A 21,561-nucleotide genomic window follows, 5' to 3' on the forward strand; every position below is an offset into this window, starting at 1 on the left:
ATATAAGAATTCTTTTTAATTTAGTAATGTGACTATTAACAAATAAGACTATATGATACAATTATCCTCCGTAAATTAAGCAATCTATATCAAATTTAATAATAAATTAAAAACTAGAGATACTATGTTCAATAGAAGATGAACCCAGTCAGATGAACCTTATGACCTTTGAACTTAAGCTTTAAACACTCCATTTTATTACTGACCAAGTTTAATTGAAATCAAATTTCCAATTGTAAGACTAACCAGGGAAGAGTTAAATTACACTCTTCCCTGGACTAATCTACTATCCAGAACTATGTAAAAAATAAATTACATTTTTGTTATATTACCAGCTTGTTAACTGTTTCATGTTGTTTGAAACGAGTACATACGCGATTTGAATAAATATAGAGTAATAAACTGTTTATAAAATGTTTCCTTATTTATTCATTTATTTATTAAATATTTTATTTCTGGGTTTATCGAATGTTACAGTCCATCGAATTCCCGTACTTTATATTCCAAATCATGCAGTATAATTATACAGATATTGCCTGCTTAGAGGTGAAATATAAGATTTTACATCCCTGAGGGAATGATATTTTGCTCTCGGAAATATATTCCCAAAAGCAAAATATCATTCCCGAGGGATGTCAAATCTTATATTTTACCGATATAAAAGGTGATATCTGTTATATTATATAGCTAACAACAAGTAGAATATCTACTGGGTCGGGTAGCTAGGCCTCCACAAGTAGAATATCTACTGGGTCGGGTAGCTAGGCCTCCACAAGTAGAATATCTACTGGGTCGGGTAGCTAGGCCTCCACAAGTAGAATATCTACTGGGTCGGGTAGCTAGGCCTCCATTATGAAATAAGTCTGCCTAGATAATATAAGTAAATAATACACCCAACAAAACAATAATGAAATAATTATAATGCTTTACAATTATTCATATATTTACTACATACTACTGTATATACAAAAGATAGAAAAACAATGTACATTGAATGTTGTAGTTAAAACACTTGGCCTACAACAAACATATTAATGTTTTGTATTTCCTACTCAAGTAATTCAATCCCATAATCTTGGCCTATTCTTTGTATCTTTGTTTGTAATAGTTCCGTCAGATTATGCTTTTGCACAAAATAACAAAATGAACCGACATACTTTTTTTAATTGAAAGGAATACAGTAGGCCTATATGAGCTAATGGGCATGACACACAACTGACATTACCAGAACGATATTTTCACTTTAAATCTAAGTATGGAACTGTAGGTCTAGTTTATAAAGGACCGTTTACACTAGAACGATAACGATCGACGATAAATATATAAACATGCATTTTTTTTACATAAAACAAAAGAAATTAGAAAGGTTTTCGTTCTAAAACTATAGGATAATCATTTATGCTGTCTTGATAAATATAATATTTAAAAAATTTCAATCAAACGACGTCATGATAAATAAAAACTATAAAATCGTGGGTCGGACGTGTGAAAATATAATTTTCATTCAAGGAAGCATAGATGGTTATTTTATAGTTCTAGAATGAAAAGTGTTTATATTTCTTTTGCTTTATGTATGAAAAATGCATATTTTGTCTATTTATCGTCGATCGTTATCGTTATCGTCCAAACACGTCTTTCAGAGCGGTTTGCTGGCCTGGTACAGCAAATCAATGGAAGTGAATCGATAGTATGCAGCAAGGGGGAGGAATATAATATTGATGATTACAATAGTGTTTCCGAACGTTAAGTCATTTGTAGCAGTAGAATACTTTTCATTATCCGGAGAAACGAGTAAAATTATCAACCATTGAGTGACGTTTGTAATCATCAAATAAATTAAAGAACGACGAATGATCGCGTTACCTCCATCATCTACACCTCTAGATCTCCGAGATTTTAGGATGAGCATTGTTTGCAGAGTTGATTGTACCAAGTTTATAACGGTCAATACAATTAGACCGGTCTGTATAACTATGCTATAGTTAATTTCCGATTTATCGACGTCAACAACTGTCTCTGTAAGGTTATGGAAATCTGCGATTAAATTGCCGGTTGCCGATATACCATCACAGCAGCTTAACACAAATACACCTATTAAGCAAATCAGAAGAAGTATTTCGCTTCTGTTTAGCGACTTGTACAATTTCAGCCGGTTCTTATCTAGGTACTTTTTAGCAAGTATTATAGCAATGATCATTGTAGATTTGTAAATGATGAGACTGAATATTAGGATGATACTGACGCTGTCGTGTTGGTGTAGAGTATAAAACTCTGTCATGCTTATCACAAATATAGACATTAGTAGAAGCACCACAAATATTATTAACACCCTCGATGAACAGCGTCTGTTTGTAGATGGTATGTTACAATCCATGCTATCGTTGGGAGCGGTACTTATCTGTAGGGTTCTGTTGGTTAGTAGTCCACACTGTCTGCTTCCGCAATTTTCTGTGTCACTTACACTGCCAATGTTTTCACTTCTGTCGTCGTTCGAATGCAAACTTGTCCAGTAGTGAAGAAGAATACTCACAGCTAAAATATTGTACTCTTGTGAAAATGGTTGGAAAACACTTAGAAACTTCTGTATAGGAATTTGTACCAGCAGTGCATTCACACTATAGCACCAGACGACCTCATCATAGCTATTTGACGTAATGTTTGCTGGCTGTAAGTGTATCAAGGGCCAAGTCAGCTCCTGATATTCCACTTTTATTCCAAGTACAAGAATACTTTCCTTTGCGATATTTTCCATCCAGCTGAGAACATTCGCAGACATGGTTAAAATGAACACATATTGGAAAAAAGAGCAGTTCTTGAAGGAAGCACCTCTGAAACTTCTGAAGAACGCCACCTGAGCGATTGTAAAAAACACTTTAAAACAGTTGTATGCTACAAAAACAGTTTCGCGATACTTTTCTTTTCGTCTGCTTAGTAACGGAACACACTTTCCAATAACTACAATGTTTGTCAAGGCTAACACAATGTTGCAAATACCAAAGATATAAACACCAACAAGATGTTCAGAGTAGTTTTGAGAGTGAATATTTCCCGGAGAAGAGCCCTCCAAAAGAAGTGGTTGACGTTCATCATTAGGAAGCAACTGTTTTTTAGGACATCTGATAAGGTCTAACCTTTGCCATGATTTTTTTCTTCGAAGAATTAATATGATTACCGTTACGGAAACTGTATCAAAAATAATACAACTCCAATCTAACGTGTCCCCATGCACAGGATGACGTCCGCTACCGTAGAACGCAAACAGAAAAGCAATATAAAATGACGTTAATAGGAAAAATACAATCATGGACAATACACGACCGTCTTCGACATAACTTTGCCGTGTTTTCACTAAGATGTCTCTGTCTTGATTCTCCAAAGCTGACCTGTACTCACCAGTTGTCATACTCATAGCGTCTGTTGTTGTTGCTGCTGCTGCTGTTCTGTCAACTGAAGACATGTCTTCTAGCTCTAGTTGTTCCTCACCAGACCAATCATTGCCTGTTGCTGGTCCATTTTCAGAAAACCAATTAGAAGATTCTAGTTCTCTTCCCAAACCAGACACATATTCAACTATGTTTCCATTTTCCGTTTTTCTTCCATTAGTAAATGAAGACATATTTGTTTCTATGTCTACACAATACGAAAACTTATTTCCTCATGTTCAAAACGAACAAATTCATGTATAAGAGTGAAATACAATCCGTCTCGGTAATATCTCGGTAATTTCCTTGTGTTATTCTTAGCCTCATTGGCTGTACAGTAATTCCAAAATTCATGAAGTGTATTGTGTACTTCTTCCTGGTTATCGGTACTCACATAGACTTTCCCCAAGTAGTTATTGTCTTTTTTTATAATATTGTTCGTACTGTCGATTCCAGCTCAATAAGTATACGTATGACACGCCATGTGCCAACAAATGCACCACCAAAATCTTTGGCCAAACTACTCAAAATATATGCTACGAGTGCTTTATTTAAAACAAGCACAAACAGTAAAACTGATATCAACCATCACCGAATTATTACTTGTTTCACGTCTGATTATTATTTAATTGCACGAAGATACTTTTCTATTTGCACATTGTTATGTATTGTCAAGATATATATTTAGATTAATAATATTCGCCAATAATTCGATGCAATCATGGAACAAGCAAGTTTTCCGCGTACTAATTAACTACATTTTTATAGTAAAAATTGCCAATTTCTTCTAATTGTGTAGATTTAGTGTAGAATTTTTACTTTTAATTGAACCAAAATAAAGTACAGTACTTCAAATACCTTTAGTGGCGCTTCATCGACAGTCTGTCGACTTCTTCAAGTGTTTGGATTGGTGTGTAATGTATGACGCTGTAATAATATGACAATAGTAGAATTGGTTTCACTTCCTAACAATCATGTTTAAGTTTTACTTTGTTTATCCTATCGCGTTTATTCGCTATTAGTTTATTAAGTATATTGACTTTTACACTTGTATAATTTCTCTTAAACATTTAAAATTAACAAATTATTATGATTAATGTAAGTTAAGTAAATGATTATAATTATGTATTAATTATGTACAATAGTTTATTATGCATCATATACATGATATGATTGAATGAAATTGAATAAAAGTGGTGCATGCCAAAAAAAAAAATATATATATATATATATTGTAATCGACTATCGCAAGTCATCTAGATACGATTATGTGTATTAAATAGGCTGTCGTTAGGTTCGTATGTAGTGCATTGAGTATAGTTTTAGATTAGTAATACACTTACATTATAAAAACCTAAGTAGGGTAAATGCAACACCTTTCGTTTTCTCTTAGTGTAAAATAAATTAACTCCATTAGAAAAAAAATCAATTCAATGCAAATGATCTAAATGACGTCACAAATTAATTGTAAATTTATTCGTCTAAATATCTTAACAAATCAAGAAATACAACCATTTCATTTGTATATACCGACAAATTCTGTCACATCGACTAATACATTTTTAATTACAAAAGATAATAATGCTTTCTAATTTAATTTAGCAATGTGACTATTAACAATTAAGACTATGATACAATTAGTCATTGAGTTATCGGTGATTATTCCGATAGCTGGCGTAACTAAAACAATCTACCCAATATCATAATAAATAAAAACCAGAGATACTCAATACAACATGAACCAAGTCAGATGAATCTTATGACCTTTGAACTTAAGCTTTAAACACTCCATTTATTATTGACCAAGTTTGATTGAAATCAAACTTCCATTTGTAAGACTAACCTACTATCCATAATTATGTAAAATAAAATACAAATTTACATAATTACGTTATTATTACATTAATATTACATCACGAGCTACACACATAGTACAAGTCGTAAAACCTCTTCACCACGAGATCACGTGACCATCATTAGCCTACATTTAGTTATACCAGGGAGTTGAACTCCCTGGTTATACAATTCCAATGTTTTGGCATTCCTTTTTAATTGAGTATAACATTTATTAGTGTAATACAGGCTTTTTATTTTACATTATTTACATTTTTTGTAATGGTATATAGTAGTTTGATTTAGTATAGTTTTAGTATACTTTGTCATTTTAAAAAGGACCCTCATATATCAGCTGTCATGCAGATCCTAAATAAAGTTAAACCTAACATTTTAAAAACTTCATTATTATTACTACATTACGTAAGAGCTATACACAAACACATACAAGTCGTAAAACCTCTTTACCGAGATCACGCATACAATGACCACCAGTACACTTAGTTATACCAGGGAGTTGAACTATATCAGCTGTCATTCAGATCTTAAATAAAGTTAGTTTTTTTTTAAATTCATCCATTCACTCTGTAGTACTACTTCAAAAGCTTGTAGATTTGGTAAAGCAAACTTACACTAATAAATCGAATGTATGCAGCAAGCGGGTAAACAAATATGTTAATAACAAAAATAGACTTTCCAAAAACGACATCGTTTTGGTCAGATGAGTAAATTTCAGAACCTGGAGAAAAGTATGCATTGCCTAACCAGTGAGCGGCATTAGCTATCATTAAATAAATCAAACAACGGCGAATGATAACTTTAGAATGATCGTCCATGCTCCTAGCCCTTCGAGATTTCAGGATTAACATTGTCTGGCGGCTTAGTTGAACTATGTTAACAACTGCCATTACAAACAGACCGATCCCTCTAGTTAGATTGTAATCAACTTCCGATGTATCCATTTCAAATTTCTCTGTAAGATTCTGGACATCTATTATTACATTACTAGTTGCAGCTATACCATCACAGCAACTTATCACAAATATGCCGACTAGGCAGAAGAGAAGTAGTCGTTCGCTTCTGCTTAGCGACTTGCATAGTTTTATTGGAGTTTTATTACAGTGCTTTTTGCCAACTTCTGTTGCTATAAGCATGGTGAATTTGTAAATTAACAAACCAAATATTTCTATGGTACTGACACTATGACTATGTGGGATTAGATTAAACAACTCTGACATACCTATCGTTGCTACGCATAGTAATATTATTCCTATAATTACAACACCGTGAATAAATTTAATATTGCCTCTTGTCGTAAATTCCGTGGACTGTCCATGGTCTATGTATTCGGTGTTAATAGCGGTTATGTATTGTGTTCTATTACGTAATTGTGACCAGCTAACGCGAACTCTTTGAACTTGTACTATGTCTCTAGCGTTTTCGTTTATAGGCCTACTATCTAGTATATTTCCACTTCTGTCGTTCGAATGCAAATTCGTCCAGTAGTGTAGCAGAATGCTTACAGCCAAAATGTTATACTCTTTGGAAAACGATTGACAAATTCTCAACACCGTCTGCATCGGAGAAGAATTTACCATTAACTGACTGTAACACCAAGCAACAACATATTTGCTATCTGTTGTATTTGCTGGCTGTACATTTATCAATGGCCAAGTCTTTTCAATGTATTCATCTTTTATTTCCTCTGCCGTACTTGACATCAAACAAAGAATATTCGCAGAAATTGTTAAAGTGAACGCATATTGGAACAAAGAAGAGTTTCTGAAGGAGGCACTTTTAAAACATCGGAAGAATGCTATCTGAATACAGGTGAAAAACACTTGTAAACAGTTGGATATTATATAAATAACTTCTTGATATTTATCTATGTCTCTAGTTACAGATTCGCACATTCCAATCAATGAATGTATATAAGTGATTGAAAAATGTTGCAAATACCAAACAAATAAACACCCGCAATAGGTTCAGAAGAAGTTTCGCTGCTTATATTTTGTGCGGGATGCTGACCTGACAAGAGTAGTGGTCTACGTTCATCATTACAGAACAAATGTCCTTCAGGATTTCGGATGATTTCTACCTTTTTACGCAGAATATATATCATCATTGTCATTGAAATAGAGTAATTAGTAATATTAATCCAATCCAAAATGTGCCTATGTACAGCATATCGTCCGTTACTATAAAGAGCAAACAGAAAAGCAATGTAAAATGAAATAATGAAGAAAAATACAATCAACGATGAAACCTGACCATCTTCAACAAAACTGATATCACTTGTGATGGTAGTTACTTCATAATTTCTTTCCAAATCAGTTAAAATGTTTCCATTTGCTGTTGCAGTTCCATTGGAAGAAGACGACATATTTTCCAGGTCAGGCCAGCAATCAGTTAAAATATTTCCATTTTCTGTTGAAGTTTCATTTGGAGATTGGTCTTTCCTTCTGTCTTCTGCTGTTCCATCGGAAGAAGACGACATATTTTCCAGGTCAGACCAGAATTCAGTTCAGGTTGAAATAAAATCCGTCTCGGTATGTAATATCTCGATAATTTTCTTGTGTTATTCTTAGTCTCATTGGCTGTACAGCAATCCCAAAATGCATGCATTGTTTCTTCCTCATTGATTTACAGTTGACCACATTTCAATGTTATTCCCAATCATTAAGTATTATTTCCTATTTCTTCCTATCGGTACTCACATAGACTTTCCCCAAGTTTTTCTTTTATTTTCAAGACACGTCATGATCTGTTGAGTGTCCATTCCCAAGAGACATGTTAGATTGTCACTTCTTTTCCACATTAGGCAGGTGTTCACTTATATTTCCATTTTCTGTTGCCTTTCCATTTCCAAGTGATGACATTATTATTCTTAGCTCTCAATCTACACCATACAACTGACACTGTAATTATTTCCTGTAGTTTGAAACTAGTACAGTATTGTACATTATTTGTATAAGGGTATGAATACAATCCATCCCAATACTATGTGTCATACAATAGGCTTACAGTTACTTTGTTTAATCTAAAAAGTTGGAGGAGTAAAAATGCAAATATAGCATAAAAAATAAATATATACACATAATTATAGGCCTACTATATATAATTAAAAAAATAATAGACTTAAACAGGTTTTGTTTTGGAAAGGCTTCTTAGTTCTTGCCAGAATTAAGAAAATATAATCAATAATGTTGTTTATAATTATAATGAAAATATTGATATTGATTGTTAAAAATAAAAATACAGTATTCAAAGTTATTATTCAATTGATAAGTCTTACATGTAGGTTAGTCAATTCTTCAAAGATTTACTGGCTTGGTACAGCAAATCTACCGAAGTGAATCGGTAATACGCAGCAAGAGAGCGGAAAGTGATATTTACAATCACCATTGTGTCTCCGAACATAAAATAATTTGTATCATAAAAGCATGTTTTAGAGTCCGGAGAAACAACTATATTACTCAGCCAGATAGTGGCATTGGTTATCATTAAATACTTCAAACAACGTCGAATGATAACTTTAGCGTCATTATCAATACTCTTAGTTCGTCGAATTTTCAAGATGAGTATTGTTTGCAGACTTGTTTGTACTATGTTTATAATTGTCAATAAAATCATAAAAAGCTGTCTTGCTATGCTAAGATTCATTTGCGATTTATTGATTTCCGCCGTTTCTGTGAGATTCTGGATATCTGCTATCAATTTGCCAGTTGCAGAAACACCACCACAGCAGCTCAACACATATACACCGATTAGGCAGAATAGAAGAAGTGATTCGCTTCTGTTTAAGGACTTACACAATAATTGTTGTGGAGTTTTATTAAGATAGTTTTTGGCAAATACGATAGCAATAATCATAGTAGATTTGTAAATTAATAGAGTAAATATCTGTATGGTACCAAATATATCATATTGGATAAAGGTATACAATTCTGTCATACCTATAATAAAAACAGATGGTAGTAAGATAAATACTGCCAGTGCTATCCATTGACAGCAGTTATAGTTAGTTTTTTTGTTGTTGCTTGCTGTGCGTTCGTTTACTCTATAATCTGAAATAGTACGTGTTATGCAGCGCCTTCTAACCTGATCTCGGCTGTTGTCATTGTAATTGGTGGTTGTAGTTCCGTATGCACTTCCTACCATCCTTGTGCGTGTGGCTGTATTTCGGTCATTATTGGGATGCATACTCATCCAATAGTGCAGCAGAATACTTACACACACAATATGAAATTCTTTTGAAAATGGTTGAAGACTGCTGAACAATGTACGTAGAGGAGTTTGAATTTGATCGTAGCATATTAAGATATTATCGTTCTTATTTGACATATTTGCTGGCTCTAAATCAATCAGTGGCCAATCCAATTCCTTATATTCCGCTGGTATTCCACTTACAGCAAGACTTTCATTTCCGACACTATCAATCAAGCTGAGAATATTCGAAGACATCGTAAAGATGAATGCATATTGAAAAAAAGAGCAGTTTTTGAAAGAGGCCCCTTTAAAACATCTGAAGAACGTCATCTGGACTGAAGTGAAAAACACTTGGAAAAACGTGTACATTATAAACACACCCTGTCGATAGGTATCTATATCTCTAGTTAGTAAATGGACACACATTCCAGTAAGTACAATATGCGTCACTGATAGAATGATGTTTAATGTACCAAAGACATAAACGCCAACAAGAGGCTCAGAGACGTTTTCGTACTTAATCTTCTCTGGTGGTGGAAAATCTTCTAAGAGGAGAGGTTGACGTTCATCACTAGGTAGCGACTGTCTTTGAGGATTTCTAATAAAGTCAAGCTCTTGCCATGATTTTCTCTTTCGCAGAATGTACATCATTATTATCATTGAAATCGAATGGATAATGATAACAATCCAATGCAAAATGTCCCCATGAATACTATAGCCTCCGCTACTATAGTGAGCCAACAGCAAAGTAATGTAAAATGAAATGAAGCAGAAAAACACGAACATTGACGACAAACGGCCATCCTCGACGAAACTGCTTGTATCACATGTTGTTCTTTGATCTCCTGATTTTTGCGTTCTATCCTCAAATGAAGGTTCTTGATTTATTTCTGAAATTTCCTCGTCAGATGAACCAATATTAACTTCTAGCTGTTTTTGTACATACGGATCATTGTTGTATGTTGCTGTACTGTCCAAAGACCTATTATATTGTAGCCTTTCTTCTACATCAGGCAGGTATTCACTTATGTTTCCATTTTCTGTTTCCTTTCCATTCCTAAACAAAGACATTTTCCTAGATCGATAAAATCACACCATACAACGCTACCAGCGTACAACTATATCATTTCGTTGAAAACTTGTACAATTACATAATATTCCGGCTGGCTATTATGCATTTTATTTATATGTCAGGTATACTAAGGCAGGTTATTTCCCTATTTTATTTTTTAGGTTTTTCATTGATTGAATGTTATGGTTGATTTCATCCATGGTTACAATTAATGCTCTTTTGATAAGCCCTAAAAAGTTGTTTATTTTATTTTATTTTATTTGACGCCAATATAATATAAATTTACGTAAGGGAACATTTCGGTAAATCGCGCGTTACTTCTAGAATGTTTACTCGATGGTACTGTACATAAAGTTGGTTCGTACTTTCGGTACTGATTTTAACCACCTGATGTAACCCTGTTTACTAATTAAATTGTTTTAGATAATTAGTTATTGACAATTAAAACGAATTTATGATCAACGATGTGGCCCAAATAGGGGTATTTTCCGATCGTGGTATACACTGTCTAATGGATGTCCATCTTGAAAAATACCCGCACACAATATGCCAGGATGCTTCGCATTTACCTATCTCCTTCTACGATAATTGATTTTAATAGTTCAAACCCGGTTGAACATCTCGAAGACAGGCCAATTTTGATAGATTTAATATACGTTTATACAAATGTATTGATTTGCGATGAATGGAACATTCCAATCTATCAGTCTCCCAGTACAGTATAATTATTTGGTTTAGCACAACTAAGAACATTTATGGGCCCTTGGGGGATAAACTTAAACCTTTTTTAGTCGCCATTTGACTTCGCAAATTTCTTTTCGCGCCGCGGCTCTAGCCAGCTATGTCCCAGGAGGACACATTCATTAATAAGCTGTTTCATAGCGGTAGCTTTAGTATCTAAGGCTGACAGTTTTGTGAATTTGGAAACTCGACTATAATTTATAGGTAGCTGCTGGACCCAAAAAACGTCTGGGAGAAGAGAGTCTATATGAAAGCCTTTGTTGATAATACAGTATTATTGAGATGTAGACGGAAATCTGTAAAATCTTGTTTAATAAATAATAACTTCATTTTTGCTGTCAACCAGGCCGGTATTATAATAAGTCACTGTCAAATAATCATTCGATAATGGTCAAAACTTTATTTTGGCTCTGTCAACATAAAGGGAAGTATTTACAATGACTTTCTTTTTTATGACTGTCAATCTAGGCCAATGTTATAATTCAAAATGAAACTCCAACCTCTCTAATCAAAAGATTGAACTCGAAAACGGACCGTTTTTTTTTTAATTGGGTATGTTGAAACATTTCAATATTCATTTAAAAAAGTACATTAATTATGGTATTGATCAGTGGCTATAGAGGCGTAAAAACCCTCGGTCAATATCATGTAAAATGCACTGTGGAAGGGTCATTATTAAGACTCCAAAATTGGGCTTATCAACAAATAAATACTTTCGTTCAAAATGTAAAATCAAGGCTGAAAAATTGGGCTTATCAACAACAAAATATTTTATTATTAGACGCGATAACATCAAGGATAATCAGTATAATTATTAATATAGCCACTGTTACTAGTTTTATTCTACATGCTAAAGTAAATAAAAATCCACTAGAAAACAAGCAAGTCTGAATGTTATGCTTATTAGCCATTCTATGTTTGTTACTGTAGGCCTATGATTGTTTGCAATGTCCACATATTATTTCCGTGGGCATATCTATAGTGTATCACTCACAAAAAAGACGTGTGAGGTTCTTTCTTTAGATTTTGAAGAATGATTTGTGTTACAGGTTCACACAAGAGTCAAATGCTCAAGATATCAGCTAACGCCATGGGACCCTTGGCTTATCAATGAATAATAAATACAGTACTACTTTCGTTCAATTGAAATCGGAATCTGACCGTTTCATTAAATTGGGTGTGATTAGGCCTAAACATATAATAATTTATTAAAAAGGTACAATAAAAACAAATGCATCAGAGGCGTAAAGAACCCACGGTCAATATCATGTAAAATGTATATGGTATAAGCACTGTGGAAGGGGTCATTATTATTAAACTGGAAAATTCGGCTTATCAACAAATAAATACTTTCATTTAAAATGTAAAATAAGAATGCAAAATTGGGCTTATCAACAAATAAATACTTTCGTTCAAAATGTAAAATAAGACTGCACAATTGGGCTTATCAACAAATAAAATACTTTTTTCAAAATGTAAAATTAAGACTGGAAAATTGGGCTTATAAACAAATAAATACTTTTTTTCAAAATGTAAAATTAAGACTGGAAAATTGGGCTTATAAACAAATAAATACTTCCCTTCAAAATGTAAGAAAACATTTTTTAAATATAATCCTTAAGCTTTGTCTATACTATCAAACTAAATATGATGTGCCCATATTATATAGACATGACGATGTCATATCACTACGATATTCGGGCATATCACTAGCATATTTGGGCACATCACACTTTTTTTGTTAAACTAGTTGGGACAGTGTAGACACAGAACTATGTGATCGAAACATAAGTCGGAATTGGACTGACGCGATTGATTTAATTGGGTATTTTTATTAATGTAATGATTCATTAAAAACTATAATACCGATACGCGTTTGGTATTGATCAATGGTGCAAAAAACCCTGAGAAATAATGTTATAACGCGATTTGGTGATAGCTTAGCAATAATACAACCCATATACTATTATTATAAATACCTATTACAAATCCATTCATATAACTTTGATCGCGAACCGAAAATGTATAAATGTTACTCTACAGACAGTAATTATATATTCAAAAGCCATATTATTATTATTATCAATACTTAAATGCGATAGTAATAACCACATACATTATTCCCAATACAAGTTTGTGCGTTTAATTCTAGAAAGAAACGACTGTGCTGACAGGCCAATGACATAAATCACAAGTAAAGTCCCAATTGTTCACTTGCGTTTTGATTGGCCGACCTATTATATTAGATTAATGAAGACTGTTCTTACAACTGCCCAGTCAAAAAGTTACGCGGCGTTTTTTGTAAGAAATATTTCTTGTTTAGATATATAACCACATGTACAAATGAATTGATTACTGTGTGTGTGGGTACAGTTAGATATATAAACACATTAATATACAAATACACTTTAATACTGACAGTTGCTTCTCAACGTTTGTATTAATTAATAATTACAAAAAAATATAAACGTCATAGTGGTGTATCGTTACATGTACTATTTCAATCGACTATGACAGTGACAGTTTTAACAAATTATTAAATCGCAAATGTTTTACTGTATTTATTGGTATATTATTTATAGGCCTATAAAACATGAAAACAAATTTTGTTAGTGAATGGATACAAAATATATTTAAGGCAGAACAGAAGAAGTGATTCGCTTCTTTTTAAAGATTTACAAAATCGTTGTTGAGTTTGATTAAAGTACTTATTGGCAAAAACTACAGCAATAATCATGGTAGATTTGTAAATCAACAGCGCAAATACTTGTATGGTACCAAATGTATCATATTGGATAAAGGTATACAATTCTGTCATACCTATAATAAAAACAGATGGTAGTAAGATAAATACTACCAGTTATTGTTGGTATTGTTTGTTGTGCGTTTGCTTATTCTGTCGTGTGGAATAGCGGTCATTTTGTGTGGTGTTCTGCAGCGCTTTCTAACGGGATTTTTGTAAAAATTGTTGGCTGTAGGTCTGTACGTACTTCCTACCATCCTTGTGCGTTTGGTGTATTTCTGTCTTTGGGATGCAAACTCATCCAATAGTGCAGCAGAATACTTGCACACACAATATTATACTCTTTTGAAAATGGTTGAGGACTGCTCAAGAATGTACGTAAAGGAGTTTGGATGTTATCGTTGCACCATAGGCTTATTGTTATTTGATATATTCACTGGCAGACAATCTATTTCTTGGTATTGTTGCCTTTCTATTTCCAAGAGAAGACACTATTATTCTTAGCTCTTAATCTACACCATACAACTAACACTGTAATTATTTCCTGTAGTTTGAAACTATACAGTACAGTATTGTACATTGAATACAATCCGGCCCAATGTGTTTTTAATGTATAGAGTGTAGGTATGCCCTGAAGAATGGGTATACTAAGGTTATTTCCCAAAAATTTCGTAGTTTTCGTTTCCAAACATACAATAGGCTTACAGTTGTTTACTCTAAAAAGTTGAAAAACATAAGAAGATATCTACTTTATATAGCATAGTGTTAAAAGATCATACGAAAATTCTACTGCTGTATAAACAAATAACTATTTATACAAGGCATGAACAATAAATGCTAAAAAACAACGTATAACAATGTAGGCTACATGCCTTTAGTCTAGATTTAAAGCTGATGTGTTTATATGGAACAGGCTATACGTCTTGTACCATTCGGAGTAAAATGCAATTGTAGCATAAAAAATAAATATAAACACATAATATAATATAAACAAGGCCATTACATGGCTGTAGTCGCGTGCTCAAGTTAGTGTTTACCGACCAACCGACCGACCAACCAACTGACCGGCATAGTGATCTGTAGAGTCGCGTTGCACGTGACTAAAAATAATAAACTTTTTAGAAAGGCCCCTTAGTGATTGTTCGTTCTTGCCAGAATTAAGAAAATAATAATCAAGAACTGCTGCTTATAATCACAATGAGAATATTGATATTAATTGTTAAAAATAAACATAATTTAAACTAATATTTATACTAGAATGTTAGTCAATTCTTCAAAGATTTACTGGCTTGGTAGAGTAAATCTACCGAAGTGAATCGATAATACGCGGCAAGAGGGCGGAAAGTGATGTAAACAATATCCATAGTTTTTCCGAACATAAAATAATTTGTATCAAAATAGCATGATTTAGAGTCAGGAGACACAACTATATTACTCAACCATAGAGTGGCATTAATTATTATTAAATACTTTAAACAACGACGAATGACAACTTTAGCGTCATTATCAATACTCCTAATTCGTCGAATTTTTAGGATGAGCATTGTTTGCAGACTTGTTTGTACTAAGCTAATAACTGCCAGTAAAATGAGACCGAACTGTCTTGCTATCCTTTGATTAATTTGAAATTCATTGATATCCACCTTCTGCGCCGATAGATTTTGGAAATCTGCTATTAATTTTCCAGCTGCAGAAACTCCGCCACAGCAGCTCAACACATATACACCGATTAGGCAGAAGAGAAGAAGTGATTCGCTTCGGCTTAAGGACTTAGGACTAGACAATTGTTGAGTTTTGTTAAGGTATTTTTTGGCCAGTACTACAGTAATAACCATTGTAGATTTGTAAATTAAATTACAATTAAAAATTGTTCCTCTTTGTTAGAAGAAGTGATTCGCTTCTTTTTAAAGATTTACAAAATCGTTGTTGAGTTTGATTAAAGTACTTATTGGCAAAAACTACAGCAATAATCATGGTAGATTTGTAAATCAACAGCGCAAATACTTGAATGGTACCAAATGTATCATATTGGATAAAGGTATACAATTCTGTCATACCTATAATAAATACAGATGGTAGTAAGATAAATACTGCCAGTTTGTTAGTATTGTTTGTTGTGCGATGGCTTATTCTGTCGTGTGGAATAGCGGTCATTTTGTGTGGTGTTCTGCAGCGCTTTCTAACGGGATTTTTGTAAAAATTGTTGGCTGTAGGTCTGTACGTACTTCCTACCATCCTTGTGCGTGTGGCTGTATTTCTGTCTTTGGGATGCAAACTCATCCAATAGTGCAGCAGAATACTCGCACCCACAATATTATACCCTTTTGAAAATGGTTGAAGACTGTTAAAGACTGTACGTAGAGGAGTTTGAATTTGATCGTAGAACAGTAAGACCTTATCGTTCATATTTGACATATTATTTGGTGTCCAATCCAGTTCCTGATATCCCGATGGTATTCCACTTACAGCATAACTTTCTTTTCCGACACTATCTATCCAGCTGATAATATTCGAAGACATCGTAAAGATGAGTGCATATTGGAGAAAAGTACAGTTTTTGAAAGAGGTGCCTTTGAAACATCTGAAGAACGCCATTGTGAAAAACACTTCTCGATATTTATCTATACCTCTAGATAGTAAAGGGACACACATTCCAGTAAGTACAATATGCGTCACTGATAGAATGATGTTTAAGGTACCAAATATATAAACGCTGACAAGAGGTTCAGAGACGTTTTCGAACTTAATCTCCTCTGGTGGCGGACAATCTTCTAAGAGGAGTGGTTGACGTTCATCACTAGGTAGCTGACCTTGACCTATGACATTTCCCTCTCAAAATCGAACTCGTCCGAGCTTTTGGGGCATAGATCATTGTGGCCAAATTTGGTGAGAATCGGATAAAAACTATGGCCTCCAGACTGTTCACAGACAGACACACAAACATACAGGGGTGAAAATATAACCTCCTTGGCGGAGGTAAATATCATAATAAATAGAAACTAGTCAGATGAATCTTATGACCTTTGAAGCTAAGCTTTAAACACTCCATTTATTATTGACCAAGTTTGATTGAAATCAAATTTCCATTTGTAAGACTAACCCACTATCCATAATTATTTAAAAAAAATTTACATAATTACGTTATTATTACATTGTTATTACATTAATATTACATCACAAACTACACAAACACATAGTACAAGTCGTAAAACCTCTTCACCACGAGATCACGTGACCATCAGTAGCCTACATTTAGTTATACCAGGGAGTTGAACTCCCTGGTTATACAATTCCAATGTTTTGGCATTCCTTTTTAATTGAGTATAACATTTATTAGTGTAATACAGTAGTAGGCTTTTTATTTTACATTATTTACATTTTTTGTAATGGTATATAGTAGTTTGATTTAGTATAGTTTTAGTATACTTTGTCAAAAAGGACCCTAATATATCAGCTGTCATGCAGATCCTAAATAAAGTTAAACCTAACATTTTAAAAACTTCATTATTATTACTACATTACGTAAGAGCTATACACAAACACATACAAGTCGTAAAACCTGTTTACCGAGATCACGCATATAATGACCACCAGTACACTTAGTTATACCAGGGAGTTGAACTATATCAGCTGTCATTCAGATCTTAAATAAAGTTAAATTTTTGTTAAACCTAACATTTTAAAAATTACATTTATTTACTTTGTAGTACTACTTCAAAAGCTTGTAGATTTGGTAAAGCAAACTTACACTAATAAATCGAATGTATGCAGCAAGCGGGTAAACAAATATGTTAATAACAAAAATAGACTTTCCAAAAACGACATCGTTTTGGTCAGATGAGTAAATTTCAGAACCTGGAGAAAAGTATGCATTGCCTAACCAGTGAGCGGCATTAGCTATCATTAAATAAATCAAACAACGGCGAATGATAACTTTAGAATGATCGTCCATGCTCCTAGCCCTTCGAGATTTCAGGATTAACATTGTCTGGCGGCTTAGTTGAACTATGTTAACAACTGCCATTACAAACAGACCGATCCCTCTAGTTAGATTGTAATCAACTTCCGATGTATCCATTTCAAATTTCTCTGTAAGATTCTGGACATCTATTATTACATTACTAGTTGCAGCTATACCATCACAGCAACTTATCACAAATATGCCGACTAGGCAGAAGAGAAGTAGTCGTTCGCTTCTGCTTAGCGACTTGCATAGTTTTATTGGAGTTTTATTACTGTGCTTTTTGCCAACTTCTGTTGCTATAAGCATGGTGAATTTGTAAATTAACAAACCAAATATTTCTATGGTACTGACACTGTGACTATGTGGGATTAGATTAAACAACTCTGACATACCTATCGTTGCTACGCATAGTAATATTATTCCTATGATTACAACACAGTGAATACATTTAATTTTGCCTCTTGTCGTCAATTCCGTGGACTGTCCATGATCTATGTATTCGGTGTTACTAGCGGTTATGTATTGTGTTCTATTACGTAATTGTGACCAGCTAACGCGATAACTTTGAACTTCTACTATGTCTCTAACGTTTTCGTTTATAGGCCTACCATCTAGTATGTTTCCACTTCTGTCGTTCGAATGCAAATTCGTCCAGTAGTGTAGCAAAATGCTTACAGCCAAAATGTTATACTCTTTGGAAAACGATTGGCAAATTCTCAATAGCGTCTGCATCGGAGAAGAATCTACCATTAACTGACTGTAACACCAAGCAACAATATCTTTGCTATCTGTTGTATTTGCTGGCTGTACATTTATCAATGGCCAAGTCATTTCATGGTATTCGTCTTTTATTTCCTCTGCCGTACTTGACATCAAACAAAGAATATTCGCAGACATTGTTAAAGTGAACGCATATTGGAACAAAGAAGAGTTTCTGAAGGAGGCACTTTTAAAACATCGGAAGAATGCTATCTGGATACAGGTGAAAAACACTTGAAAACAGTTGTATATTATATAAATAATCTCTTGATATTTATCTATGTCGCACATTCCAATCAATGTAATGTATATAAGTGATTGAAAAATATTGCAAATACCAAACAAATAAACACCCGCAATAGGTTCAGAAGAGGTTTCTCTGCTTATATCTTGTGCGGGATGCTGACCTGACAAGAGTAGTGGTCTACGTTCATCATTACAGAACACATGTCCTTCAGGATTTCGGATAATTTCTACCTTTTTTCGCAGAATATATATCATCATTGTCATTGAAATAGAGTAATTAGTAATACTAATCCAATCCAAAATGTGCCTATGTACAGCATATTGTCCGTTACTATAAAGAGCAAACAGAAAAGCAATGTAAAATGAAATAATGCAGAAAAATACAATCAACGATGAAACCTGACCATCTTCAACAAAACTGATATCACTTGTGATGGTGGTTACTTCATAATTTCTTTCCAAATCAGTTAAAATGTTTCCATTTGGTGTTGCAGTTCCATTGGAAGAAGACGACATATTTTCCAGGTCAGGCCAGCAATCAGTTAAAATGTTTCCATTTTGTGTTGAAGTTTCATTTGGAGATTGGTCTTTCCTTCTGTCTTCTGCTGTTCCATCGGAAGAAGACGACATATTTTCCAGGTCAGACCAGAATTCCGTTCAGATTGAAATAAAGTCCGTCTCGGTATGTAATATCTCGATAATTTGCTTGTGTTATTCTTAGTCTCATTGGCTGTACAGTAAAATCAATCATAAATTCATGCATTGTTTCTTCCTCATTGATTTACAGTTGACCACATTTCAATGTTATTCCAAATCATTAAGTATTATTTCCTATTTCTTCCTATCGGTACTCACATAGACTTTCCCCAAGTTTTTCTTTTATTTTCAAGACACGTCATTATCTGTTGAGTGTCCATTCCCAAGAGACATGTTAGATTGTCGCTTCTTTTCCACATTAGGCAGGTGTTCACTTATATTTCCATTTTCTGTTGCCTTTCCATTTCCAAGTGAAGACATTATTATTCTTAGCTTCTTATTCTTCTCAATCTACACACCATATAACTGACACTGTAATTATTTCCTGTAGTTTGAAACTAGTACAGTATTGTACATTATTTGTATAGAATACAAAGAATGGGTATACTAAGGTTATTTCCCAATTTCGTCATTAGATCTATCATTGATTGATTGATTGAATTTTACGGTTGATTGAAATTTCGTAGTTTTCGTTTCCAATCATACAATATGCTTACAGTTATTTTATGTACTCCAAAAAGTTGAAAAACATAATAAGACGTCTACTTTAAATAGCATTAGTGTTAAAAGATCATTCGAAAATTCTACTGCTGTATAAACAAATAACTATTTCTATAAGGCATGAACAATGAATGTTAAAAAATAACGTATAACAATGTAGGCTACGTGCCTTTAGATATAATGCTGGTGTGTCTATATGGTTAACCAAATGTATCATATTGGATAAAGGTATAGAATTCTGTCATACCTATAATAAATACAGATGGTAGAAAAATAAATACTGTCAATGTTATCCATTGACAGCAGTTATAGTTAGTATTGCTTACTTTGCGTTCTTCTGGCATAGCGGTGCTCGTGCGAACTGTTCTGCAGCGCCTTCCAACGTGATTTCTGTTTTCGTAGCTGGTGGTTGTAGTTCCGTACGTAGGCCTAATTCCTACCATCCTTGTGCGTGTGACTTTACTGTCGTCGGGATGCAAACTCATCCAATAGTGCAGCAGATTACTCGCACCCATAACATTATACGCTTTCAAAAATGGTTGAAGACTGCTCAAGAATGTACGTAGAGGAGTTTGAATTTTATCGTTGCACAGTAAGACCTTATCGTTCATATTTGACATATTATTTGGTGTCCAATCCAGTTCCTGATATTCCACTGGTATTCCACTTACAGCATAACTTTCTTTTCCGACACTATCTATCCAGCTGATAATATTCGAAGACATCGTAAAGATGAGTGCATATTGGAGAAAAGTACAGTTTTTGAAAGAGGTGCCTTTGAAACATCTGAAGAACGCCATTGTGAAAAACACTTCTCGATATTTATCTATACCTCTAGATATTAAAGGGACACACATTCCAGTAAGTACAATATGCGTCACTGATAGAATGATGTTTAAGGTACCAAATATATAAACGCTGACAAGAGGTTCAGAGACGTTTTCGGACTTAATCTCCTCTGGTGGCGGACAATCTTCTAAGAGGAGTGGTTGACGTTCATCACTAGGTAGCGACTGGTTATTCCGATAGCTGGCTTAACTAAAACAACCTACCAACTAGAGGGTACTCCGAGAGTACAAACCTCCGCCTACTGTAAAATTCTCCTACATAAAATGTCCCCGGAAAATATATATATACTTTTTTTACATTTTTTTTATTAGCTCTAAGTGTAAATACGCTAAATGCAAACTACAAAGTTGTGGATGAGAGTTTGGTGTAATGGTTATGTATCCAGCCTCTCATAGTTGAGATCGCTGGTTCAAGTCCCGCTGAATTTTTTTTAAATTATTTTTTTATTTCTTTTTTTTTGTGGACC

General features: G+C 33.7%; 3 protein-coding genes across 3 annotated transcripts; all 3 read right to left on the bottom strand.

Moving 5' to 3' along the window:
- Window positions 1-3: 3 nt before the first annotated feature.
- Window positions 4-3,713, bottom strand: LOC140050186 (uncharacterized). Its single transcript, XM_072095265.1, has one exon. The coding sequence runs from the start codon at window positions 3,614-3,616 to the stop codon at window positions 1,637-1,639; it is 1,980 nt and encodes a 659-aa protein (XP_071951366.1). The 5' UTR covers window positions 3,617-3,713; the 3' UTR covers window positions 4-1,636.
- Window positions 3,714-4,878: 1,165 nt separating this feature from the next.
- On the bottom strand, window positions 4,879-20,078 carry LOC140048881 (uncharacterized). Its single transcript, XM_072093686.1, has 2 exons — window positions 17,233-20,078; window positions 4,879-5,715 (listed from the first exon to the last, which is right to left on the bottom strand). Exon 1 carries the CDS (start codon window positions 19,617-19,619, stop codon window positions 17,730-17,732), a length of 1,890 nt encoding a protein of 629 aa, XP_071949787.1. The 5' UTR covers window positions 19,620-20,078; the 3' UTR covers window positions 4,879-5,715; window positions 17,233-17,729.
- Window positions 8,094-10,172, bottom strand: LOC140048882 (uncharacterized). Its single transcript, XM_072093687.1, has 2 exons — window positions 8,551-10,172; window positions 8,094-8,295 (listed from the first exon to the last, which is right to left on the bottom strand). The coding sequence occupies exon 1, from the start codon at window positions 10,122-10,124 to the stop codon at window positions 8,562-8,564; it is 1,563 nt and encodes a 520-aa protein (XP_071949788.1). The 5' UTR covers window positions 10,125-10,172; the 3' UTR covers window positions 8,094-8,295; window positions 8,551-8,561.
- Window positions 20,079-21,561: the final 1,483 nt, after the last annotated feature.

The sequence above is a fragment of the Antedon mediterranea genome, chromosome 5, assembly GCF_964355755.1.
Source record: "Antedon mediterranea chromosome 5, ecAntMedi1.1, whole genome shotgun sequence".
NCBI classification, from domain to species: domain Eukaryota; kingdom Metazoa; phylum Echinodermata; class Crinoidea; order Comatulida; family Antedonidae; genus Antedon; species Antedon mediterranea.

Coding starts and splice junctions, on each gene's coding strand:
- LOC140048882 (XM_072093687.1), bottom strand. CDS start 10,124: ATGATAATAATGATGTACATTCTGCGAAAGAGAAAATCATGGCAAGAG.
- LOC140048881 (XM_072093686.1), bottom strand. CDS start 19,619: ATGTCGTCTTCTTCCGATGGAACAGCAGAAGACAGAAGGAAAGACCAA.
- LOC140050186 (XM_072095265.1), bottom strand. CDS start 3,616: ATGTCTTCATTTACTAATGGAAGAAAAACGGAAAATGGAAACATAGTT.